This window comes from Nomascus leucogenys, chromosome 13 (assembly GCF_006542625.1).
Source record: "Nomascus leucogenys isolate Asia chromosome 13, Asia_NLE_v1, whole genome shotgun sequence".
Lineage (NCBI taxonomy): Eukaryota > Metazoa > Chordata > Mammalia > Primates > Hylobatidae > Nomascus > Nomascus leucogenys.
Window position 1 is genome coordinate 80,238,365 of NC_044393.1, and position 27,775 is coordinate 80,266,139.

The 27,775-nt window shown below is 39.8% G+C and overlaps 1 protein-coding gene and 2 long non-coding RNA genes across 12 annotated transcripts in view; 1 reads left to right on the forward strand and 2 right to left on the reverse strand.

The window, feature by feature from the left end:
• Positions 1 to 27,775, forward strand: part of MKLN1 (muskelin 1) — a 398,537-nt gene that overhangs the window by 202,052 nt on the left and 168,710 nt on the right. For 4 of the 9 annotated variants that reach the window (XM_003261347.4, XM_030825622.1, XM_030825624.1 and 1 more), the window contains exon 1: positions 18,861 to 19,016. The exons of 2 other annotated variants lie outside the window; for them this stretch is intronic. In XM_003261347.4, the coding sequence (XP_003261395.1) occupies positions 18,919 to 19,016 (98 nt within the window). In that variant the 5' untranslated portion in view covers positions 18,861 to 18,918. Of the gene's footprint in view, positions 1 to 17,906; positions 18,355 to 18,860; positions 19,017 to 27,775 lie in introns of those variants that run through there. 3 more of the 9 variants (XM_030825626.1, XM_030825625.1, XM_030825628.1) reach the window with 3 other exon arrangements.
• On the reverse strand, positions 863 to 15,127 carry LOC115837940. The gene is made up of 3 exons (XR_004032964.1): positions 14,638 to 15,127; positions 13,108 to 13,175; positions 863 to 2,094 (listed from the first exon to the last, which is right to left on the reverse strand). It is a non-coding gene; the product is annotated as an uncharacterized LOC115837940 (long non-coding RNA).
• LOC105740776 lies at positions 15,157 to 19,320 on the reverse strand. Of its 2 annotated transcripts, none has more exons than XR_004032963.1 (3): positions 19,009 to 19,320; positions 17,824 to 17,953; positions 15,157 to 15,285 (listed from the first exon to the last, which is right to left on the reverse strand). It is a non-coding gene; the product is annotated as an uncharacterized LOC105740776 (long non-coding RNA). The 2 variants fall into 2 exon arrangements; XR_001116862.2 differs by lacking the exon at positions 19,009 to 19,320 and adding an exon at positions 18,634 to 18,798.

A 27,775-nucleotide genomic window follows, 5' to 3' on the forward strand; every position in this document is an offset into this window, starting at 1 on the left:
TTACAATAAACCCCATCACTTAAAATCATGTCCTGTAGACAAAGGAGAGTTAAGATGTACTGAGGAGTTCTGAGGGTCTAACTACTAGCAGCCTCCGCAGATTTTGAAATTTCTTTTGTCTTCTATTTTATCTTATCATTGTTGGCCTAAAAGGAAGAAGCTGGGCAAAATTAATGTAAGTAGAGAGTTTATTTGGGACAAGCTTGAGGATTGCAACTCAGTAACATAGATTCTAGTTGCCCTGAATATACATTCTGAGTAGCAGCAGTTACAAGTGGATTTTTTTTTTTTTTTTTTGGAGGCAGTTTCACTCTTGTCACCCCATGCTGGAGTGCAATGGTGTGATCTTGGCTCAGTGCAACCTCCGCCTCCTGGGTTCAAGACATTCTTGAAGTCTTGAGTCTGCCTCAGACTCTCAAGTAGCTGGGTTTACAAGCACCCACCACCACGGCTGGCTAATTGTTGTATTTTTAGTAGAGATGGGGTTTCACCACATTGGGCAAGCTGGTCTCAAATTCCTGACATCAGGTGATCTGCCTGCCTCGGCCTCCCAAAGTGCTGGGATTACAGGTGTGAGCCACCACACCCAGCCACAAGTGGATTTTTTTTTTTTTTTTTTTTGAGACAGGGCCTCGCACTGTCGCCCGGGCTGGAGTGCAGTGGGTGCCATGTCAGCTCACTGCAAGCTCCGCCTCCTGGGTTCACGCCATTCTCCTGCCTCAGCCTCCCAAGTAGCTGGGACTACAGGCACCCGCCACCATGCCCGGCTAATTTTTTGTATTTTTAGTAGAGACAGGGTTTCACTGTGTTATCCAGGATGGTCTCGATCTCCTCACCTTGTGATCCGCCCACCTCGGCCTCCTAAAGTGCTGGGATTACAGGCGTGAGCCACCACGCCCAGCCCACAAGTGGATTTTTAAAATGAAAGAAGAGGCAGTTCCTGAGTTATTTACCAATAATTTACATTAACATAACATAAGCTATTGATTGGCTATCCATTATTAAGCTATAGGATGTGGGTTATAATGTCTGGTGCAGCACCAGTAGGCTAATTTTCAGCTACTTGTGGCAATAGTAAGCAGTATAAAAAGATGAGTACGTGGCTCAAAAGGGGGTGTGTGTAGGACAGGATTGCTGTCTCATTTTAATACCTCTCTGGACCTGATAATTGGAAAGGACTTGCATTCTTCAGATAAAAGTTCTTTTTCTCATTTCTTCCTTTTGATCAAAAATCTTTCTTTTTGAAAGCACTGATGATCAAAATCTGAGTGTCAAAGTATCCCTCATTGCCAGAAAGGCTCATTCCCAGGTAGTCCTACCAGTCATTGATTCATAGCTGCTGTCACTTGTGGAATCACCTCTTCAGTGTACCATGAATTTAGTTTTCTCAGAAGAAATAAAACAATGAGAGATACACAGTGGAAATATTTTGAGGTTCCCAGGCCTGTCAGAAAGTGACATTCTTTACTTAACACAAGGACAGAAATCTTGAAAGGGAACTATGTAAGGGATGAGGCCAGTCTTTCCAAGAGGCTTTTTAATCGCCTCTATAGAGTCAACCTCTATTCTTCAAAGCAGTCTGGTCATATCTGAAAATATGTCATTCCAGTCAAATCCTTAGTAAAGTAACAAGTGTCTCCAATTATATCCTGTTACAGAAAAAAGATTCTTATTAAATGTATGCAAATAACAAGATTGCCATAAAATAAGAGTACTCATGAATAGTTTCCAAATTTTGGAGCAATCAGAGAGAAAGGCAAATGTTTCAATGTTGCTCACAAAGGTATTTTTACCCAATTGTTATAAAGTATAAATAAATAGCTCAAGGAAAAAAAGTTTTCTTGACTCTGGAAGACAAAATTAAAAAAAAAACAGCAATGTTTTAAATAAAAAGTCAGAAAATCATTTCAGTCTTCTGTCAGTTCAGTCACATGTAATTAATTCTTGTTCTGCTTGATGTTGAGTTAGCAATCTAAGGAACACATCAGTTTATTACATACCTGAAAGTTGTTACTTAGTCCAATGATATGATCTCCCAAGTTATCAGAAACCTGTATTCAAGAGTACTTGTCAGGGTCCTTTTCCATGAATTTCCTTGAAGAAAAAGCAAATTTTGAATTATAGCCAGTTGTAACTGCTTTATGAGAAGAAGAGAAATAAAACAATAATTGTTTTAGATAGCAAAAGACTTAGAATAGCCATGGTTAAAGACGTAATTGACAAGGAAATTTGGTTATTCCTGTGGTTTACAACAGTTTAACATAATAATCATAATTATGACTGATAACATATACCAAGACACATTAAAATTTTAGGAATCTCATACAAAACACATTCATCCTCATATAACTCAAAGAAAGTTAAACACCATTATTTCTTTGACAATGCTTTCCATATGATTTTAACATGCTAAATATGCCTAATATTCCTCTCTTGGACTTCCAGAGGTTCCTTTTGGAAAATACTTCATTTTAGAATTTGAAATTTGATTTTAGGAAGTATGTCAAATGTTAAAAGTTTAAAATATTTGACCAAATAGGATCATAGGTCACTGTAAAATAGTATTCATTCATTTAGCCAAAGTGATAATTCAAAGATTGCAAAAAGCAAAACCCTTTACTCTTTGATAGAGAGTAAACTCGGTTTTCCAAACAATCCAAAAATCTTATAAAGATGGCATGAGACCAGCAGAATCTCTCTTTCCTTTATTTTTTTACTTAAAAGGTGAACCTTTTTCTTTAGTGTTTCTTAAAAATACTTAAAAATCTTATTCAAAAGAGAAAACCAAATTTTACTTTTGCATCAGTATATTATTAATCCTAAAGCTAATTTCATTAAATCCTTATAAACAAATCTATCAAGTCTCAGGTTTTTTTGTTTGTTTGTTTTTTGTTTTTTTTAGATGGAGTCTCACTCTTGTTACCCAGGCTGGAGTGCAATGACCTGATCTCAGCTCACTGCAACCTCTGCCTCCTGGGTTCAAGCGATCCTCCGGCCTCAGCCTCCCAAGTAGCTGGGATTACAGGCACCTATCACCATACCCAGCTAATTTTTGTATTTTTAGTAGAGATGGGGTTTCACCATGTTGGCCAGGCTGGTCTCAAACTCCTGACCTCAGGTGATCTGCCCACCTCACCCTTCCAAAGTGCTGGGATTACAGGTGTGAGCCACCACATCCAGCCCTCAGTTTTAACTGCATAAGATTTCTATAACCTTTTTTTTTTTTTTTTTTCTGAGGCAGAGTCTCGCTCTGTCGCCCAGGCTGGAGTGCAGTGGCGCCATCTCAGCTCACTGCAAGCTCCGCCTCCCGGGTTCACGCCATTCTCCTGCCTCAGCCTCCCGAGTAGCTGGGACTATAAGCACCCACCACCACGCCTGGCTAATTTTTTGTATTTTTAGTAGGGACGGGGTTCCACCGTGTTAGCCAGGATGGTCTCGATTTTCTGACCTTGTGATCTGCCTGCCTCGGCCTCCCAAAGTGCTGGGATTACAGGTGTGAGCCACCGTGCCCAGCTAGATTTCTATAACCTTTAAAAATTTTTCTATTGAAGAGCAGATTAATGCTCCAAGAAAACCTTATTACTCTGACACAGGGGTCCCACATCAGTGCGCTTTAAATATCAATGCATAATTTTTAGAAAAGTTAATAATCTCCTTCCAATTTTAGCCAACTTTATCACATACAAAATTCTTTTCATGAGATTACTCTTCTACAAACCTTTTACAACTTGCTTACACCTTCAGTTTTGTGCTATACTTCATTTTTTTTATATTGGTATTCTACTTAGGACAAAGATTTACTATCCCCCTTATCATTTTGACCAAAGTCCCCTCTTATGTAAAGGAAAAAAATTACCCTTTTCAACTTTCTTTACATCTTCTTTATATGCTCTCTATATAAAATTGTTTCTGGCCTAGTAGTTTTAGTTACATATATTAACCACAATGTTAACTCTTACTAACCCTAATTTTCAGTGAAAAACTTAGGAAGTAAGCAACTTTAATTATGTACCATATGCAGAGCTCAGGACAAATGACAATGCTATGGAGACAATGCCTGGAGGGTCCAACTCCTTGCAGTATAGCCAAGAGGCACAGCTCAACTAGGGATGACGGGGCCCAGGCACTGTCCCCAGGGCTACTTATCTAGTCCTCAGAATCTAAAGGCTCAAATCCAAAGACATAAGCTCACAGACAAATTAAGCAAATACCAAAAAATACCAAAAAAGCAACGGCCTTATGACCTTAAGACATTTAGCAGAGACAGTATAAACCAGTCTGACCAATAGATGTAGGCAAACATGTCTAAATTAAAATTTGAAGACGTTTCTATTTTACTTCACCAATAATTTAAAAACTATCTTAATTTAAACCCAAGATTACTAAAGTCAAGTGACCATAAAAAGCATTTGGGTTGGTTATATTATTTATGAGCACTTTGTCTGTAAGTCAGTGGTACCATGTAGACAATATATAAACAGACATGTATACATAGTACACATAAATCAGACAGACACAGATAATGACTTTATAGCTTTAATTAAAAAATTTTAGCCACACTGAAACTGCTGGTGAACTGAGGTAAGAAAAACAAAACAAAACAAAACCAAGCAGAGAAAAAAATTTTAGTCATGAGACTGGTAAAACTCACTAGTTTAAAAGGACAGTTGGATTCAAACTGTACCTTTGTAAATGGAAAAGTTTAAAGTTTATCTGTTCCACATGGCTGAAGCTCGTACTGAGTTTTAGAGAAAATGCAGTAGTAAATTTATATCTCAAAGCACAAGGAGAAAGAATTTAAGCCTTTTCAAGGAGGAGTTTGGGTGTGTTGGAGGAAAATTAAAAATGGATGCCAAGGTAACACAAAATCACAGGAATCTATCATTGGATTTTATAAGGAGACCTATTTCACTTAGATAAGTAGCTTTTAACTTAGTCTGTTTTCCAGTTGGATCACTGAGCTCAGGGCAGAGCCCATTAAGGAGCAGGGCTGCCAAAGCATTTACAGTTTTTAGAGCCTAATAATTTAAATATGTGAAAAGCAGATGCAATTGAAGGCAGAGCATCTAGATCTTTATAATTTAAGGATTCCATTTTTAGCCTGAATCCTGGGTCCCCAAAAAGAGGGAAACGCCATGGGACTGGGCTATGCAACACTTTCATGGTGTACTTCAATACAAAAACATTTCTCTAAGTATTTAAACCGTGCCTTTCTTATCTTAACCAGCAAAGAAACCAGTAACTCCCCGTAGTAATAATAATAACCATTCACTGTAAACAACTGCTGTCAGCCACCTCTAGTACTACAGTTCTCACCAGTAACTTGCCAGCCATCACACACACAAAGGTTAAGTGTTCTCTCACAGAACAAAGCAATATCCAGTACTCCTAAAAGCCAAAGGGATCAGGTGACACGATACAAAAGAGAGCAGAGTTTTGTGCTGGAAACTGTCATGAAATCTCTCCATGACTCTTCAGACTCCACAGGAAGACAGAAGACCCCAGAAAAGGAGTGAGAGGCATCTTTTTCTGTCTCTTTTAGGGGTCTGAGTCATTAGAAATCTCCTCTAGATCCTTTCATGTGATACTGAAGACAGCAGAGAGGTGGGAGGAGGTTGAGTCTCATTTTTGTTTGTTTGTTTTTGAGACAGAGTCTTGCTCTGTTGCCCAGGCTGGAATGCAGTGGTACAATCTCGGCTCACTACAAGCTCCGCCTCCCAGGTTCACATCATTCTCCTGCCTCAGCCTCCCAAGTAGCTGGGACTACAGGCACCTGCCACCATACCTGGCTAATTTTTTGTATTTTTAGTAGAGACGGGGTTTCATCATATTAGCCAGGACAGTGTCGATCTCCTGACCTCGTGATCTGCTTGCCTCGGCCACCCAAAGTGCTGGGATTACAGGCTTGAGCCACCGCGCCTGGCCCTTGTTTGTTGTTTTGAGAGAGAGGGTCTCTCTATGCTGCAGTACTGAAAGAAAAATAAAAAAATAGAAACAGGGTGTCGCTCTGTCACACAAGCGGGAGTGCAGTGTGGCATGATTACAGTTCATGTAGCTTTGACACATTCTGGGCTTAAATGATCCTCCCACCTCAGCTTCCTAAGCAGCTGGGACTACAGGCACACACCACCATGCCAAGCTAAGTTTTGTTTTTACTTTTTGTACAGACAGGGACTCATTACATTGCCCAGGCTGGACTCAAGCAATCCTCCCACTGTGGCCTCCTGAAGTGGGCTGGGATTACAAGCATGAGCCACCATGCCTGCGTGAATTTGTTTTTAATGAAGCTGGCTTTTGACTATGGAGTTCTTAAACACTTTTCGAGAAGGGGCCAAGATGGCCGAATAGAAACAGCTCCAGTCTGCAGCTCCCAGCGAGACCAATGCAGAAGGCAGGTGATTTCTCCATTTTCAACTAAGGTACCCAGTTCATTCCATTGGGACTGGTTAGACAGTGGGTGCAACCCATGGAGAGCAAGCAGAAGAAGGGTGGGGCATTGCTTCACCAAGGAAGTGCAAGGAGCCGACAGACCTCCCTCCCCTAGCCAAGGGAAGCCGTGAGGGACTGTGCTACCCAGCCTGGGTACTATGCTTTTCCCACAGTATTTGCAATCCGGAGATCAGGAGAGTCCTTCGTGAGCCTACACCACCAGGGCCCTGGGTTTCAAGCACAAAACTAGGAGGCTGTTTGGGCAGGCACTGAGCTAGCTACAGGAGTTTTTTTGTATCCCAGTAGCGCCTGAAACCCCAGCAAGACAGAACCTTTCACTCCCCTGGAAAGGAGGCTGAAGCCAGGGAGTCAAGCGGTCTTCCTAAGTGGGTCCCACTCCCACAGAGCCCAGCAAGCTAAGAACCACTGGCTTGAAATTCTCACTGCCAGCACAGCAGTCTGAAGTCAACCTGGGACAATCAAGCTTGGTGTGGGGAGGGGCATCTGCCATTACTGCGGCTTTAGTAGGCAGATTTCCCCTGATAGTGCTAAGGAGACTGGGAGGTTTGGACTGGGCAGAATTCACCAGAGCGTGGCAAAGCAGCTGTGGCCAGACTGCTTCTCTAGATTCTCCTCACTGGGCAGAGCATCTCTGAAGGAAAGGCAACAGCCCCAGTCAGGGGCTTACAGCTAAAACTCTCATCTCCCTGGGACAGAGCACTGGATTGTCCCCAGAGCACTGCGGAGGGGCTGCTGTGGGCAGAGCTACAAAGGCCTTAATCTTTCCTGCCTGCTGGCTCTGAAGAGAGCAGCTGATCCTGACAAAGGGTATTCTCCCAACACAGGGTACCAGCTCTTCTAAGGGATGAAATGCCTCCTCAAGTGGGTCCCTGACCCCCATGCCTCCTGACTGGGAGAAATCTCCCAACAGGGGTTGACAGAAACCTCCTAACAGGGGTTGACAGACACCTCATATAGGAGAGCTCGCGCTGGCATCAGGCTGGTGCCCCTCTGGGACAAAGCTTACAGAGGAAGGAGCAGGCAGCAATCTTTGCTGTTCTGCAACCTCCACTGGTGATACCCAGGCAAATAGGATCTAGAGAGGATGTTTAGCAAACTGCAGCAGACTTGCAGAAGAGGGGCCTGACTGTTAGAAGAAAAACTAACAAACAGAATGCAACAACAACATCAACAAAAAAGACTCCCACACAAAAACTCCCATCCAAATGTCATCAGCCTCAAATATCAAAGGTAGATAAATCCACGAAGATGAGGAAAAGCCAGCACAAAAACACTGAAAATTCCAAAAACCAGAATGCCTCCTCTCCTCCAAATGATCACAACTCCTCTCCAGCAAGGACACTAAACTGGACAGATAATGAGATTAACGAATTGACAGAAGTAGGCTTCAGAAGGTGGGTAATAACAAACTCCTCTGAGCTAAAGGAACATGTTCTAACCCAATGCAAGGAAGCTAAGAACCTTGATAAAAGGTTACAGGAACTGCTAACTAGAATAACCAGTTTAGAGAGGAACATAAATGACCTGATGGAGCTGAAAAACACAGCACAAGAACTTCCTGAAGCATACACAAGTATCAATAGCCGAAACAATCAAGTAGAAGAAAGGATATCAGAGATTGGAGATCACCTTGCTGAAATAAGGTGTGAAGACAAGATTAGAGAAAAAAGAATGAAAAGGAATGAACAAAGCCTCCAAAAAAATATGGGGCTATGTGAAAAGACTAAACCTACGATTGATTGGTGTACCTGAAAGTGATGGGGAGAATGGAACCAAGTTGGAAAACACACTTCAGGATATTATCCAGAACTTCCCCAACCTAGCAAGACAGGCCAACATTCAAATTCAGGAAATACAGAGAACACCACTAAGATACTACTTGAGAAGATCAACCCCAAGACACATAATCATCAGATTCTCAAAGGTTGAAACGCAGGAAAAAATGTTAAGGGCAGACACAGAGAAAGTTCAGGTAACCTACAAAGGGAAGCCAATCAGACTAACAGCAGATCTCTCTGCAGTAACCCTACAAGCCAGAAGAGAGTGAGGGCCAATATTCAACATTATTAAAGAAAAGAATTTTCAACCCAGAATTTCATACCCAACCAAACTAAGCTTCTTAAGCAAAGGAGAAATAAAATCCTTTCCAAACAAGCAAATGCTGAAGGATTTTGTCACCACCAGGCTGGTCTTACAAAAGCTCCTGAAGGAAGCACTAAATACAGAAAGGAAAAACCAGTACCAGCCACTGCAAAAACATATCAAAATATAAAGACCAGTGACACTATGAAGAAACTGCATCAACTCATGTGCAAAATAACCAGCTAGCATCATGATGACAGGATCAAATTCACATATAATAATATTAACATTAAATGTAAATAGGCTGAACGCCCTAATTAAAAGACACAGACTGGCAAATTGGATAGAGTCAAGACCCATCAGTGTGCTGTATTTAGGAGACCCATCTCACATGCAAAGACATACATAGGCTCAAAATAAAGGGACAAAGGAATATTTACCAAGCAAATGGAAAGCAAAAAAAAAAAGCAGGGTTTGCAATCCTAGTCTCTGATAAAACAAACTTTAAACCCCAAAAGTTCAAAAAAGACAAGGGCATTACAGAATGGTAAAGGGATCAATGCAACTAATGATAGTTAGAGAAGAGCTAACTATCCTAAATATATATGCACCCAATACAGGAGCGCCCAGATTCATAAAACAAGTTCTTAGAGACCTATAAAGAGACAGATTCCCATACAGTAATAGTGGGAGACTTTAACACCACACTGTCAATATTAGACAGATCAACAAGACAGAAAATTAACAAGGATATTCAGGACTTGAACCCATCTCTGGATCAAGTGGACTTAATAGATATCTATAGAACTCTCCACCCCAAATCAACAGAATATACATTCTTCTCAGTACCACATGGCAGTTATTCTAAAATTGACCACATAATTGGAAGTAAAACACTCCTTAGCAAATGCAAAAGAATGGAAATCACAACAGTCTCTCAGACCACAGTGCAATTAAATTAGAACTCAGGATTAAGAAACTCACTCAAAACTGCACAATTACATGGAAATTGAACAACATGCTCCTGAATGACTCCTGGATAAATAACGAAATTAAGGCAGATAAAGAAGTTCTTTGAAACCGATGAGAACAAAAAGACAACGTACCAGAATCTCTGGGACACAGCTAAAGCAGTGTTAAGATGGAAATTTATAGCACTGAATGCCCATATCAGAACGCTAGAAAGATCTGAAATTGTCACCCTAACATCACAATTAAAAGAACCAGAGAAGCAAGAGCAAACAAATTCAAAAGCTAGCAGAAGACAAGAAATAACTAAGATCAAAGCGGAACTGAAGGAGATAGAGACACGAAAAACCCTTCAAAAAAATCAATGAATCCAGAGGTAGTTTTTTGAAAAAATTAACAAAATAGACCACTAGCTAGACTAACAAAGAAGAGAGAAGAATCAAATAGACACAATAAAAAATTATAAAGGGGATACAACCACTGATCCCACAGAAATACAAACTACCATCAGAGAATACTATAAATAACTCTATGCAAATAAACTAGAAGATCTAGAAGAAATGGATAAATTCCTGGACACATACACCCTCCTAAGACTAAACTAGGAAGAAGTCGAATCCCTGAATAGACCAGTAACAGGCTCTGAAAATGAGGCAATAGTTAATAGCCTACCAACCAAAAAAAGCCCAGGACCAGTCAGACTGACAGCCGAATTCTACCAGAGGTACAAAGAGGAGCTGGTACCATTCCTTCTGAAACTATTCCAAACAACAGAAAAAGAGGGACTCCTCCCTAACTCATTTTATGAGGCCAGTGTCCTCCTGATACCCAAACCTGGCAAAGACACAACAAAAAAAGAAAATTTCAGGACAATATCCCTGATGAACATTGATGTGAAAATCCTCAATAAAATACTGGCAAACCGAATCCAGCAGCACATCAAAAAGCTTATCCGCCACCATCAAGCTGGCTTCATCATTGGGATGCAAGGCTGGTTCAACATATGCAAATCAACAAACGTAATCTATCACGTAAACAGAACCAATGACAAAAACCACATGATTATCTCAATAGACACAGAAAAGGCCTTCGATGAAATTCAACATCTCTTCATGTTAAAAACTCTGAATAAACTAGGTATTGATAGAACATATCTCAAAATAGTAAGAGCTATTTATGACAAACCCATAGTCAAGATCATACTGAATGGGCAAAAGCTGGAGGCATTCCCTTTGAAAACCGGCACAAGACAAGGATGCCCTCTCTCACCACTCCTATTCAACACAGTATTGGAAGTTCTGGCCAGGGCACTCAGGCAAGAGAAAGAAATAAAGGGTATTCGAACAGAAAGAGAAGAAGTCAACTTGTCTCTGTTTGCAGACCACATGATTATATATTTAGAAAACCCATTGTCTGAGCCCCAAAATCTTAAGATGATAGGCAACTTCAGCAAAGTCTCAGGATACAAAATCAATGTGCAAAAATCGCAAGCATTCCTATACAACAATCATAGAGAACAGAGAGCCAAATCATGAGTGAACTCCCATTCACAATTGCTACAAAGAGAATAAAATACCTAGGAATACAATTTACAAGGAATGTGAAGGATCTTTTCGAGGAGAACTACAAACCACTGCTCAAGGAAATGAGAGGACTCAAACAAACGGAAAAAAATTCCATGCTCATGGATAGGAAGAATCAATATCATGAAAATGGCCATACTGCCCAAAGTAATTTATAGGTTCGATGCTATTCCCATTAAGCTACCATTGAGTTTCTTTGCAGAATTAGAAAAAACTACTTTAAATTTAATATGGAACCAAAAAAAGAGCCTGCATAGCCAAGCCAATCATAAGCAAAAATAACAAAGTTGGAGGCAGCACACTAACTGACCTCAAACTATACTGCAAGGCCACAGTCATCAAAACAGCATGATACTGGTACCAAAACAGATACATAGACCAAGGGAACAGAACAGAGACCTCAGAAATAACACCACACATCTACAAACCATCTGATCTTTGATGAAACTGACAAAAACAAGCAATGGGGAAAGGATTCCCTATTTAATAAATGGTGCTGGGAAAACTAGCTAGCCATATGCAGAAAACAGAAACTGCACCCCTTCCTTACACCTTATACAAAAATTAACTCAAGATAGATTAAAGACTTAAATGTAAAACCCAAAACCATAAAAACCCTAGAAGAAAACCTAGTCAATACCATTCAGGACATAGGCATGGGCAAAGACTTCGTGACTAAAACACCAAAAGCAATTGCAACAAAAGCAAAAATTGACAAATAGGATCTAATTAAACTAAAGAGTTTCTGCACAGCAAAAGAAACTATCACCAGAGTGAACAGGCAACCTACAGAATGAGAGAAAAATTTTGCAATCTATCCATGTGTCAAAGGTCTAATATCCAGAATCTACAAGGAACTTAAACAAATTTTCAAGAAAAAAAACAAACAACCCCATCAAAAAGTGGGCAAAGAATATGAACAGACACTTCCAAAAGAAGAGATTGATGTGGCCAACAAACATATGAAAAAAAGCTCATCATCACTGGTCATTAGAGAAATGCAACTCAAAACCACAGTGAGATACTATCTCATGCCAGTTAGAATGGCAATTATTAAGAAGTCCGGAAACGACAGATGCTGGCAATGCTGTGGAGAAACAGGAACGCTTTTACACTTGTTGGTGAGAGTGTAAATTAATCCAACCACTGTGGAAGACAGTGTGGTGATTCCTCAAGGATCTAGAACCAGAAATACCATTTGACCCAGCAATCCCATTACTGGGTATATACCAAAAGGGTTATAAATCATTCTGGTATAAAGACACATGCACATGTATGTTTGCCGCAGCACTTTACAATAGCAAAGACTTGGAACCAACCCAAATGCCCATCAGGGATAAGCTGGAAAAAGAAAATGTGGCACATAAACACCATGGAATACTATGCAGCCATAAAAAAGAATGAGTTCATGTCCTTTCCAGGGACATGGATGAAGCTGGAAGCCATCATTCTCAGCAAATTAACACAGGAACAGAAAACCAAACACCACATGTTCTCACTAATAAGTGGGAGATAAACAATGAGAATACATGGACACAGGGAGGAAAACATTAAACACCGGGGCCAGTCAGGGGGTGGGGCCAAGGGAAGGGAGAACATTAGGACAAATACCTAATGCACGTGGGGCTTAAAACCTAGATAACAGTTGGTAAGTGTAGCACACCACCATGGCACATGTATATCTATGTAACAAACCTGTACATTCTGCACATGTATCGCAGAATTTAAAGTAAAATAAAAAAATAAAAACTTTTCAAATCTCTCATTGTCAGGTATTAGCCAGCACAAATAGCTGTTATTTCTGGCTTTTGAACTTTTTAAAACAAACAAACAAAAAAAACAAAGGTACACTTCCAATTGACTCACCAAAACCAATAAGCCTTTATCAAGGTTATGACTTAACCAAGGATGCATGGGGCATCTCCAAAGGAGGTGCAACACAGTCCTCACAAGATCAAGAATCATCCCAAAGACAACTCAAAGAAAGGAAAGTTTCACTAGCCACAAGTAAAGTACAACTCACATTTCTATCTGGTTATGATTTCTAGGATCTCAGCTTCTCAGCTGGTTACTCATGAAGGCCCAAATGGTCTGTATGTCCCACAAATGGAAAAAGACAGGAAATCAAAAGTTGTCCATGGAAGGGATAAGGATCAATAACAATTGGTATCCCAAAAGGTCAAGAATCATACAATACTTTAAAACAAATGAGATTAGCTCCCTGGCTAGGAATTGAACTCAGGCTACAGTGGTGAAAGCACCAAATCCTAGCCATTATACCACTGGATGGGGTGTTTTCTTTGTTTTTGTTTTCATTTTTTTGTTTGTGTGTTTGTTTTTTGGTAATCTTGCAGGGAATCCACATCAGGGGGTTTAAGCATTTAAGGATTTTATCTTGTTTTAGATCTGATCTCATCTGGAATGCTGCTTAGCTAATTCCCTGAATATTAGCATTTTAAATACACGATAAGATTTAAAGAGTACTGTCTGATAGTGGGTCAATAAATCAGTGTGTATTAGTTCATTCTCACACTGCTATAAAGAACTACCTGAGACCGGATAATTTATAAATAAAATTGGTTTAATTGACTCACAGTTCTGCATGGCTGGGGAGGCCTCAGGAAACTTAAAATCAGGGTGGAAGGTGAAGGAGAAGCAAGCACCTTCTTCAAAAGGCAGCAGGAGAGAGAAAGCCAGAAAGGGAACTGCCAAAACTTTTAAACCATCAGATCTTGTGAGAACTCCCTCACTATCATGAGAACAGCATGGGGGAAACTGCCTCCATGATCCAATCACCTCCCACCAGGCTTCTCCCCCAACACGTGGGGATTACAATTTGAGATGACATTTGGTTGGAAACACAGAGCCAGACCATATCAGTGTCATTCACTAGACCTGGCTAGAAAAAGTTTTGTTGGATCTGCATTTTTATAGTCTCAGCAGTCTTATTCCCATTCTGTTGTTGTTCTGCTTGTTCCTTCTGCTCTAAATTTAAATTCATGTCCCCTGAGAGAAGGAAATGTGTACATTGTGAAATTGTAAAACATCTCTGCCTAAGAGATGTATGGAAGCCAAGAGAAGAGGCAGAAAGGGATGAGTTCAGATCACAGGGCTGGAAGGAAAAGGAGGGTCTGGAGGTGAAAGGGAGAAGGCCTCTGAAGTCTTTTAAAATAGTTTCAAATATCCCTTTGTTTACTTCTTGAATGAAGGCGTTTTTTTCTTTCAGGATTTCTTTTAGAAGTTTTTAGGTGCCAGTGGAAGTCAGTCTCCTATTTACACGTCTGGCTCTAAAACCAGCTCTTTCCAATGGTGTGCACAAATAAATTACTTTGGATATATCAAAAGATCCCCATTTTTGGTCGTTGTTGCCTGTGATCATTCCAGGTTAGATGGGTCTACTTTCCCAGATACTACAAGACAGTACCCCATAAATCGTATATGTAATTCCAGCAGGTATTTCTAAAAAGAGTGTTCAGGCTTTGAACACTCTTATTAATGATTTCTCATAATTCAGGAACTTTTCAAAAGTGACCAAAGCCAGGAATGTGTTTACGATCAAAGTGCAGCATGTTTTGGACTGTCTCTAATTGTCAGATGGCAGCAGAGTCCTCAAGGTATGGGGGACCAGACCCTCTTATTACGTCCACCTGGAAGAGCAAAAGGGGTATACATTTCAGTTAGGAACTAACAGGAATTGGTTAAAATTAAAGACTAATTCAGAATTTTCAAGTGGTAGTAAACAACTGCTATCTCAAATGCATACAATATAAAATGAAACCACTGGTGCCTAACTGCCAGTTCTTTCACTCAAACCTCTGCTGTGAGACAGAGGTGAAAAAAACTTGACCCAAACCCTTGGTTCTGAGGCAGAGGCAGAAAAACCATGACCTGCACCTCTGCTGTAAGACAGAGGGGGAAAAAAGGCAGTTCCCTGCAGAGCTCTATACCCGAATCTTCCGTCCAAAGACAGAGACCGAAGCCCTCACACTTAAAGAAAGGGTTTGAAAAACAGCCCAAATAAAGTCTAGACCTTCAACCCAAGAGTGAGAGGTCCAAATACAGGAGAACTCGCCTGAGACACCTGATGGGACTTCTGAAGGAGGAGAGTTCACACTGGTACCATGTGCTGCTTTCGGAGAGAAACACCAGGTGGTTGGGGGGAGTCACTGTGAATCCTGCTGACTTACTCCAGATGATTTACCTAAAAGGAAGAAGCGGAGGCAAAATTAATATAAGTTGGGAGTTTATCTGGGCCAAGCTTGATGACTGCAACCTGGGAACATAGATTCAAGTTGTCTTGAATATACACTCTGAGTAGCAGCAGTTACAAGTGGATTTTTAAAGGGAAAGATGAGGCAGTGCCTGAGTTATTTACCAAGAATTTACATTAAAATAAATCAAGCTACTGATTGGCTATACATTATGAAACTATAGGATGTGGGTTACAATGCCCGGTGCAGCATTAATTAGTAGGTAAATGTTTAGCTTCTGTGGCAATAGTAAGCAGTTTCAAGAGACAAATACACAGCTCAAAAGTGGGGGAGAAGGACAGCACTGCTGTTTCACTTTAATGCCTCTCTGGGCCTCATAATTTAAAAGGATTTGCATTCCTCAGATAAAGTTCTTTTCTTAACATTTAAACAAATTTTCGTCTCAGTATCATAATATAGCTGTCTGTATTTATGTTAACATAGGAATGCTTTAAATTATTTTACCATTTATAAAATTTGTGATGCAGGAAAGCCATGCTATCCTGGGTCTTTACCTTCTGAGTAGCAATTATACCTCAGGCATACACGTTTGTAGTCTGAGAAGTGCTGGCATTTTTTTTTCTTTGCAGCTCAGAAGTCTCTAATTCAAGTTCTCTTTTAGCATTATTCATTCATTCTTTGATAAATGTTTACTGAACATCTTCTATTTGCTAGACACATCAACAGGACTGAGGATACAACTGCGAACAAGATATGTATGACTCTTATCTTCATGGGAGCTATCATTTAGAAAGAGGAAAAAAGAGGAAATTAAAATATATTGTGATGTGTGCTAAGAGAAAGAAGGAAACTTAGAGTGCTAAGAGAAATGTAAAAAATGTTATCTATCCTGTGTTAGCTTGCATAGGAAAAAAAAAAAAAATGGAGACAACTGTCACCTAATCCCAAAGCAGGTGATGAAGAAAGATTTTCGGCCAGATGCAGTGGCTCATACCTGTAATCCCAGCACTTTGGGAGGCCAGGCCGAGGCAGGAGGATCGCTTGAGCCCAGGAGTTCAAGACCAGCCTGGGCAACAGAGTGAAACCCTGTGCCTGTAAGAAAAGTAGCTTGGTGTGGTGATGTCTGCCTGTGGTCCCACCTACATGGGAGGCTGAGGCAGGATGATCCTTTAAACCCAGGAGGTCAAGGCTGCAGTGAGCCATGTTCATGTGACTGCACTCTATCCTGGGTGACAGTCAGAGTGAGACCCTGTCTCAAAAAAAAAAAAAAAAAATTCCAGGACCAAATAGTCTACAGTATGAGCTGGAGTTAGCCAGGTAAAGAATGGGAAAGAATATTCCATGCCTGGTTTAGAGTAAGCCCTGGAGGCTAGAGAGAACAAGGACTCTATGGGAACAAATTCAGTGTGCTAGTTAGTGGGCAGATGTCAAAAGCGCAAAGGAGAAAGAGGGGGGTGGGGGCGAGGGAAGCTGGAGAGAAAAATCAAGGCAGGTTATGAAGGGCCTCTGTTAAACCGTTTAGAAGGGGATTGAAAGTCACCAAAAGGATTTAAGCTTAAGAAGAACTAATTAATAAGTGTTTTTAAAAAAGATTGCTCAGGAACTATGTCTGGAAAAGAACAAGGACTTAACTTACCTTAAGGTAAGAAGTAGAATTATAAAATCTGGGGCCCAAAGGAATTGGAGTGAGTTAATTCCTCCCCTTTAAAGTGTCTATTTTCTTCAAAGATAACCACTATATCATCTCCGGGGCTAACATTCTCTGGCCCTTTCCCACTGTCTCTGGCAGCTCCCAACCCAAGTCACTATAGTTATAGCATTCCCTTAAGGAACACATACTTTTCCAACCTGCTGCAACACAGAAAGCACATGTAATTTTTTATTTTATTGTATTTTGTTTGTTTTTCTGAGACAGAATTTCACTCTGTTGCCCAGGCTGGAGTGCAGTGGTGTGATCTTGGCTCACTGCAACCTCCGCCTCCTGGGTTCAAGTGATTCTTGTGCCTCGGCCTCCCAAGTAGCTGAGATTATAGGTGTATGTCACCACATGCAGCTAACTTTTGTATTTCTAGCAGAGACAGGGTTTCACCATGTTGGCCACGCTGGTTTCGAACTCCTGACCTCAGGTGATCCACCTGCCTCGGCCTCCCAAAGTGCTGGGATTACAAGTGTGAGCCACCATGCCTGGCCAAGCACATGTAATTTTAAAGATGAACATACTTGTGGCCTTTATTTAATTTTGTTATTTTAGAGATGGGGGTCTTGCTATGTTGCCCAGGCTGGTCTCAAACTCCTGGGCTCAAGTGATCCTCCCACCTGGACCTCCCAAAGTGCTGGGATTACAGGTGTGAGCCACCGTGCCCAGCCTGGCCTTCCTATCTGGCTTTTTTGATTTGATATCCTAGTAGAGCCCACTATTAAAATTTCCACCTATAGAAACAGGAAGTCAGGAAAGGACTGGAGGGAATTTCGGCAGGTTAATGATTACAACGGGAAGAGAATACAATTATTGAGGTGTTTTGACTCACTTGGTGATTTCCTGAGAAACTCTTTGCTTGAATTTTTCCACTCTTCAGGTGAAGATAATGACACTGTCCAGGCTTTCAGGAGTCCAACCTCTTAGACAATAAGCGACATACTCTTTGGTAACTGCAGTGGCTAAGCCAAGGAATAAATATGCATAACTACGACAAACAGGTACTTGATGAGAACATTATCTAAAGCTGCCAGATATTTAGACCAAGTGCTCCTTTTGTTATATAAGAAGCTGGTATGATGTCCATATAGTTTTCAGGGCTGCTGTTCCCTCTAAGAAGAAGGAACAGTCTTTTTCCTGAACTACTCTCTCTCTGAACTTTTAGGCTACAATTATGTCAGTTCAAAGTGGGCAGATTTGCCAACTGAAAAAATGATGACACGCAGCTTCCCAACTCTGTGAGGACTTTTCAGGTCTGTGGGTGAACGTCATTCCCGAGCAAACCAGTGCCACAAGATTAGTGGGATGCGGCTCGCAAGAAATGTTTACTATGAAGGGCATCACAGACTGCAAACCAAACAGGGTAGGTGGACACGGGACCATTTCCTTTTCCTGTCTCCATCTGACTCTGGAAGGCGGGGACAAGACATTTAAAACCAGGACCACTCCAGGAGGACAGCACATTAGCTACTGCCCTCCAGCTCCCTTCAGTGTTGTTTCCGTAAAGGACTTATACACTGGCGAGGGCGGTGGCTTCCAAAAGCGCACAGGCGTCCCTTTTCCAACTTGGTCTTCTTATTTTCCCTTCCTGCTCCGTAACTACAACGTGTTTCTGTTCGTAATCATCTTGGCTTGTCCCTACCTCTGCTTGTAAGAAAAGTCCTGTGCGCCATTCCCCTCCAAGCCCCAGGGAAGAGCCTGGAAAACGCTTACACCTCAGACCCAGTGTCGCTCAGCCGTCAAGGAGCGAGCGACGTGGGAAACCCCGAGATAGGACATTGGCCCGGCGCTGGGCCCGGGTAACGATGCGGGGCAGAGAGCGCGGGCGCCCGGGGAGGGCGGCGGCCCCTTTAAGAGCAGGCCACGCCCCCTCTCCTCCTCCCGTTCGCGGCCAGCGGTCGGTGGCGGCTGCTACGGTGCTGACAAGATGGCGGCTGGCGGAGCTGTCGCTGCGGCGCCCGAGTGCCGGCTTCTCCCCTACGCGCTACACAAGTGGAGCTCCTTTTCTTCCACCTACCTTCCCGAGTAAGTGCCGGGCCCTGAGCTCGTGCTGCCCCACTCTTCTGCGTCAGCACGGTTGGGCCAGGGGTGCAATGGAGGGCAGCCGAGCCGAGAGGCCCAGGCGGGGCCTGCGGAGGGGGACGTGCGGCCTCCGAAGTCTTAGTTCAGCTGCTGAGAGCGTTGCTCGGCCCCGCTTGGGAAGGGGTTACGGTCCTGAGAGCTAGCCCAGGGAGAAGGGGCGAGGTGTGTGGCGGATCCGGGGCGCGCACAGGAGAACCGGAAGCCCAGTGGTTCTGCGCTTGGGATTTCGGGGTTGAGGTTGAGGAGGGCTTGGGGGGCGGGCGGCTCTGGGAGGTGGGGCAGGAATCGGAGCCTGCGGGGCCCGGCCCGCGGGCAAACTACCCTGAATGTCTGAGGTCGTCCGAGATGGTCGGCCTCGGGGGCAGTTCAGTCGATTGCTGCCGGGACAAAGTGTAAAGCCGGGGAGTATCTATTCCAGAGTGGGGTCATTAAAAGTGATTAGCTCTAGAGTAGTGTTAAAAGTCACGGAAGGCTGAAAAGTTGTGGAATCCATCTGAATCCTAGCAGGCGGGGAGAAGTTGTAGGATTGGCAGATGTTGTCTCTAATGCCTGGAAGTTCTGAAAAAGATAGGGAGTGGGAAGGAGGGACGTTACCGAAGAATTTCAGTATTACGGCTCATTAGAAGATGGGTTTGTATAGACACAGACCCGTTTCCCGATCCGGAAACTCAAACATAGAAAAATCTGGCTTTAATGAATTTGATTTTCAACACCGGCTTTGTCTTGATCCCTGATTTAGGTGTTAAAAAAGAGTTCAGTTGCGTTGTTAGGTTTTTGTTGTTGTTGTTGTTGTTTTCTCTGGCAAATTCCTTCTGAAATGCTGAAAATACTCTTACATAGTATCTTATTTATCTTTGGCTTATCTTTGAAAGGAGGAGCAGATCTAACTCCAATTTTACATGCTAGTGGAGAAACTGGCTTAGTAAAGGCTTAAGATCTGTGCAGATCCTGAAGAAAAGTGCTAGTTGTCCCTCTAACCATCTCACAGGACCGAAACGATTTTATGAACAAAACAAATAAGTGAATAATATATTTTACTGAATATTTTACTAAACAAAAAAGTGACTGGATCTGTGAAGCATACTCAAGTAAGTTTTCCACCTGTATTTGAGAAATTCTTCACATTTATCCAAATTTGATTTCACTGGTTATATCAATGAAGAATCTCAAAATGGAGCTGCAACTGGAAGAATCTGTCATGACTGCCAGCCTCCCATTTTATTCACCAGGTCAAGGGTTGGCATTCAGTAGGATCTGGCCCAATGAAGGGTGCCAAGTGACCTGTGGTTTGATCTGGCCTACGTAGCCTATTCATGGCCATATCCCTGATTGATGCCGAAACCCAACTTTCAATTTGAGAGTGAGCCAGGTAAACATTCCAGCCATGTAGTTGGAGTTGAAATGTGGCCCTATGTACTTGACCTCTGATACTCTGGGTTATCATGTTCTTGGATCTGAAGTTACTCAGCTTTTTTCTATACCCAGGCTACGATTATGGACAGTTGGGAATTAGTGTGGCATTGTTTGATCTAACTGTAGAGACATTTTTCTGGTCTTGAATTAGCCTATTTCCAGGATGTCACTCCTTAAATTTTTGATGCAGGCCTGAGGCTTGGATAACACAAGTACCATCCGCTTTATCTGTTGTATAGACATTTTAAGAAAGTACATTTCAAGCAGGAAATGATTTAGTGGGATGGCAACTTTAATCTTTTGTGTCTTGTTACTCTCGCCCCTGGTTTGCAGTGGGCAGAACACTAGTTTTGGAGTTAGAAAGCAACAATTTGAGATTGGAGAAATACATTGCTGCAATTTTCTCAAGTACATACATAAAATAGTATTTAATACATATGTAACTTTCATACACTTCCACTTACTATATCTTATTTAATCCTTATGACATTCTGTTGACAAATGCAGTATAATTTGTATTTAAAGTAAAGTATTAGAAGAGTAATCTAAGCTTTTTTCTTTGAAGGAGTATAGTTGAGTATTATGGAGCTTGAGTTGGAGAATATTGTGTTTGCTGGGTTGGTGTGTGCCATGCCTAAATTATAAAACTCTTGGCTCTGAACTTCTATAAGCAAGCAAAGATATTACTCCTCTGTGTGACAGAAGATGTAAGAAAGGGGTTGACTTTACTTACCTTTGCCCTAAAATCCCCTCTAGCAGCAATAGCTATATCTTTACTGGCAGTGGAAACCATATTAAGGTACTTCTTAAACAGGTCTCATTTTAGTTTAGAGACATTTGTTGAAATTGTCCGCAAAGTGGCAAATATTTGTTGACATAGATCTAAGCATTTCGAGGTGGCAGTAATAAATCAGTAACAAAAATGGTAAACATTTATGATGTGCCGCCCATTTGCTAGGCTCTCTTATGAACATTTTTAAGTGTATCAATTCATTTAATCCTTACCACAATCCCAAGAGGAATCTCCATTTGCCAGATGTTGGAAGCAGGTAGGGAGAAGTTTAAACTTGCCTAAGGTCACACAGCTAGATGGAGCCAGAATTTGAATCAAGGTAGTCAGGCTTCACAGTCTGTGTCTTTATAGTGTTTTACTGCTTCTGCACAAAGGTATATATAGTACAGGAAATCAGAACTTTAAAAGAGCTCTTGTATTAAAGGCACTTAGATTTTAGTTGTGTAAAGAAATGTGAAGTCATTTAAAAAATTGAACAATTTTATCTCTATTTTCTTTCTAAGGACTTAGAATTTTTTCCCATTCTTCCAGAGGCAGAAAAAACAAATATTTCCCCTTTCAACTCTTTTTAATTTATTTGAACTTTAAAAATGTTAAAGCAGATTCAGTTATAGGGAACACATTTTTACTTTGAGACTAAAAAAAGCCCTTTTATTTTTGTCTGCTTAGAGATTGCCTGTGTTTTCCTTTTTTCTGAAATTTACACCTAATTTAAGAACTAAATACACTTATTTAAATAATTCATAGAATTACATATACTCTTATACATAAGAATATTTTGTAAACTGCTAATCCCTGTACTCAGATGTTTATTTTTGTACCTAATAATGATGCTAGTTACAATTTATTGAGCACCTAATACATGCAAGATGCTTTTTGTATACAGTTTTGCTTAATTCTTGGCACATACCTGTAAGATAGATTTATATATATATATGTTTTGCAGAGGGTGAAACTGAAGTCCATACAGGGTAAGTGGCTTGCTCAGGGTCATATAGTTTTCCAGAGGCTTGACAGGTTTTCTGACTTAAAAACTATTGCATTGTGACTTTAATAACAGTCACCACTTATTGAGTACCTTCTATTCTTCAGGCACTGTACTGAGCATTTAGCATGTGTTCTTTGATATAGTCTTCACAAAAACCCTATGAGATAAATATTATTCTATTTTAGAGCTAGGAAAAGTGAGATTCAGAGATGTAAGTTAACTTCTCCAGGTCTAAGAGTTGAAAGTGTAAGGGACAGGGCAGGGTGGCTTACACCTGTAATCCCTGCACTTTGGGAGGCCAAGGCAGGAGGATCACTTGTGCCCACGAGTTTGAGACCAGCATGGGCAACACAGTGGGACCCCATCTGCAATAATAATAATGATGATGAGGAAGAAAATGTAGGTGATAAGGTTCTCATCTTGGGCCTTTGACTTCTGTTACGAAAGCTGTTCATTATTGTATATGGCTATTGTATATGTCTAATTGAGATTACAGATAAGAAGTGCTGTAAGGTTAGAACAGCAAGAGGGAAAAATAGATTTTATCTTGATGTTTAAGATTTTAGTATACTCATATAAGAACTGGGAGAAACTTTGAAAGTATTTTTTACATATTAGGTAATTTCATTGGTATAGAATGATTCTTATCTTGTTTACATATTATTGAATGACTTAGATAATTTAGATAATAAAATCTGATAGATTTTTAAGTGTGTTTACCTTTTTCCTGTTAGTCTTATTACTTAAAATCAAATAGTACTTAAAATAGTACCGTGTGTCAACATGTGATTGATTCATGGTTCAGAGTACAAGTGTTATGATTTGACAACTAGAATAGAAAGTGAATTTATTTCAACTCTTCAAAACTAATTTTAAAATTTCACATTTAAAAATGAATATACAGGCTAGGCATGGTGGCTCATGCCTGTAATCCTAGCACTTTGGGAGGCTGAGGCAGGACCATCACTTGAGACCAGGAGTTTGAGACCAGCCTGGGCAACATACCCCATCTCTACTAACGAAAAAATATATATAAATATTTATATATTTTTATTACATAAAATATATATGCATAGTTATATATTATTACATTAAAAATATGTAAATGTATATATATACTTTTCTTTCCTCTTTGTTTCTACAAAAGAAAAAGACAGCATCTCAACACCCCATGTATAAGAAAGAAAAAAAAGACACTTTTTATATAATATATATTAAAATATATTTTAAAATATATTTATATATATATATTTTTTGATGTAAAAAATGCTCTATGTTTATTATGGAATATTTGTAAAATATGGACCCACAGAAACAAAATTTAAATTACCCTTGATGTCACTACCTAAAGATAACTAGTCACCCTTTAAATACTGTTTATTATCATTCCAGATCTTTTACTGTAGATGTATGTATTTTTCAATTTACTGTTGTCCTCTGTTTGCTGTTCTGTATTTGCTTTTTCCTCCTTAACATAGAATAAATACTTCCTTATGTTATTAAATATTCTTCTATATATATATATTTTTTTTAAAGGGACAGGGTCTTGCTCTGTCACCCATGTTGGAGTACAGTGGCATGATCATAGTTCACTGCAGCCTCGACCTCCTGGGCTCAAGCAATCCTCCAGCCTCAGTTTCTCAAGTAGCTGGGACTACAGGCACATGCCATCACGCCTGGCTAATTTTTTTTTTTTTTTTAGATGGAGTCTCGCTCTGTCACCCAGACTGGAATTTAGTGGCACCATCTCGGCTCACTGCAAACTCTGCCTCCTGGGTTCAAGCAATTCTCATGCCTCAGCCTCCTGAGTAGCTGGTATTACAGGCGTGCACCACCACGTCTGGTTAATTTTTGTATTTTTGGTAGAGACAGGGTTTCACCATGTTGGCCAGGCTGGTCTTGAACTCCTACCTCAAATGATCCACTTGCTTTGGCCTCCCTAAGTGCTGGGATTACAGGCATGAGCCACCATGCCCAGCCAACCATGCCTGGCTAATTTTTTAAATATTTTGTAGAGATGGGATCCCACTATGTTGCCCAGGCTGGTCCCAGCTTCTGGGCTCAAGTGATCCTCCCATCTCAGTGCCCCAAAGTGCTGGGATTGTAGGTGTGAGCCACTGTGCCCAGCCAAAATTTATTTATTATGGTTACATTATATTCCATGTAATGACTTTATGTCATTTTGTTTAATTGGTCCCGTTATTAGACATTTAGGCTTTGTGGTTTTATTTTATTTTCATTTGTGTTTCTTGTTGTTTGACCGTTATGAGTCATGAGGTAGCTTTGCTTTACAGAAATTTTTTTTTTTTTTTTTTTTGAGACAGAGTTTCACTCTTGTTGCCCAGGCTGGAGTGCAATGGCGCAGTCTCAGCTCACCGCAACCTCCGCCTCCCAGGTTCAAGCGATTCTCCTACCTCAGCCTCACAAGTAGCTGGGATTACAGGCATGTGCCACCATACCCAGCTAATTTTTTGTATTTTTAGTAGAGACGGGGTTTCTCCATTTTGGTCAGGCTAGTCTCGAACTCCTGGCCTCAGGTGGTCCGCCCACCTCGGCCTCCCAAAGTGTTGGGATTACAGCCACCGTGCCCAGCCTGGAAAAAAATTTTGAACTCATTGGTGATAAATTCCTAGATGTTGAGTTGCTGGATTAAAGATATCAGTTTATTTTCCTTCTCTCTTTGTGGACTACTCTGAGTTCATTTTGGCATTATCCTTGGTAATTTGGAAGAAAACATGTTTAAATCAGAGACAGGTCCGTAGAGATGTCTAGAGGATGCTTATATAATTCAAAAGTGATAATGCTCCCAATAACTTTTTAGTTTCTTCCTCCTCTATCCCTTTACTTTAGCTTTTAAGTGAATTTTGATTTTATTAATCACATATAGTTGAAAAATAGAATATATTTATTGTGTATTTGGTGTACAGATAATGGTGGTTATGCAAATGGATTTGAGATCTTGTTACAATAATTCTGTAGGCTCCTGCAACCCAGAATTTGTGAACCACTAGTTTGGAGGCATGCAACTCCCAGGAGACTGGATACTATTATGCCCTTCCTTTTCTTCCTTTTCTCCTTATCTTAAACTGAGATTTAAGGACACTGGCCTTGCTTGGGAACCTTACTGGCCACTGAAAGTTCTGTGTTTTTCAGTCTGGGACTCTTAGAACTTCAGAAAAATAAAAACACTCAGGATGGAAGAAATGTACTCAGGACGAGAATTTGAGTCTACAGAGCTGATTCCTAGAATTAGATATTTGTGACTTTTGGCAAGTTATGATTCTTTTCTGAGCATCAGTTTCTTGTGTAGAAATAGTTTTTATCTTGATCAAATGTTGAGAGGTTTATGTACAATTTTTTGGGCAGATGGGTAAATGGTTCTATTATTTGCATTAACTTTTAGGTAAATATTTAAATAGGTTTTTAATAAATGATTTTTGGCCTGATACAAAGACTTTGTGATGTTTTACATGTAGATAAGATACATTTCAGCCACTTGTGGCAATGAGTTTGCTGTATTTCAGTCATTCAAAAATTGTTTTTGGAAATATGAAAGATTTTCTAGAATTTAATTTTAGAGATACAGCTATTTATAGACATTTTAATATGTATAAAATGTTTCAAAGAATGTACAGTTGAGAATTTAGAGATCCCTAATTACTGTTTGTTTATAATATCATTTGTCAGAAATCTCTGATAAGGGACAATAGAGTAGAACATTTATAAAATTTCTAGGTCTTTGTAGGTTCAATCTTAGGATAGTTGATCTGGGTATCTTCTCTACTACTGGATTTCCCAGGGCTTGTTTTGTGAAGGGCTGGTTCTGTAGATTGTTGCTTATTAAGGGGTGGTCAGATAAAGCTCTGAGAAGTCCAGCAGTATTAAAATCTATTAATATGGGGGACTTTTGAAGAAAATATTTTTTAACATCTTTGCACATTGGGGAGATGTTTCAGTTAGAAAAATTTTTTTTTGTTGTTTAATGAGAACTTCATGACTTGGTTACGAGTATTTGTAAAAATCTGTGAAGTCAAAGTAACATTCTGTAGAATACTGTGTACGTATATTTATACTGTAGATAAACAAAGATATTGTTTGTTTAATGGGTTTTGCTTATGATGAAGTGTTACTTATTAAGATTAATCCATGTTTTAAAAAGTATACAAAGAGAAAGGAAATATCATAGTCATTATCTAGTAATAATTTAAGTAGTCTAATATAAATCTGTCCTTAAAAAAGTTGTTGAATGGCAGCTAATTAGATTGAAGTACCCTAACATAACTTATATTTTGAATTGGTTGTTAATAATAATTGGAAAACTAGGCTATGTTTAGCCCTAAGACTGTAGGGTTTCCTCTCAACACATTTTAGCTGTATCCCACAAGTTTTGGTATGTTACATGTTCGTTATCATTTATGCAGAAATGTTTTTCAAATTTTATTTTGGCTTATTCTTTGACCTGTAGGTTTTTTTTTTTTTTTTAACAAATGTATTGCTTACTTTTTGAACATTTGGGGATTTGCTAGTTATCTTTCTGTTACTAATTTCTTAATTTCACTATGATTGGAGAACACACTCTGAATAGTTTCAGACCTTTATTGATACTTATTTTATGGCTCAGCATTTTTATAAACGTTTATGTACCCTTGAAAAGACTATGCATTCTGCTGTTAACTACTGTCTTCTATGTACTTTGTTAAGTTCAAGTTTGTAAATTGTGTTATTGTGTTGTTCCAATCTTCTCTATCCTTACTGAATTTTTTTTGCCTTTTTTTCTATTCATTATAGAGAGAGGTGTCTTGAGGTTAAGTGTTAAATGTGTCTTATTGTGATTGTGCATTCATATATTTCTCTTTTTAGTTCTATAAAGAACTAAACTGTATGCTTTATGTATTTTGAAGTCATATTACTAGGCGCATACAAATTTATGTTTCTTGTACATTGGCTCTTTATCATTATAACATGTCCCTTTTTATCTCTAGTAACACTTGTCTCTCGCCTCAAAGTCTTCTTAGTATAGCTACAACTGCTTTATTTTGGCTACTGTTTGCTTGCATGGTATAACTTTCTCCCTCCTTTTTGCTTTTAATGCTCCTGTAGCTTTATATTTGAGGTCTGTTTCTTGTTAAGAATAAACAGATTTTTGCTTGCCTGTTTTTAATTAAATCTGAAGTATATTTAGCTCATTAACAGTAAATATAATTATTGATAATTTGGGTTTATGGCTATCATTTTATTGTTTTCTGTTTGTCCTACTTGTTCTATATTCTGTTTTCTCTTCATTGTTGCCTTCTTTTGGATTAATCAAGTGTTTTAAAAATATTATTTTATTCCTCCCTTTGTTAGCTTGTTAGTTATGTATTCTGTTACTGTTCTTTTGGTGATTATGCTAGATTACCACAAGCATTCTTGTGGTACATTAGAGTTGCATATTCATTAGGATTTTGAAAAACAACATCTCAGACATTGTTAGGACCCTAGAAAACTTCAATAGCATTTATCACTCTC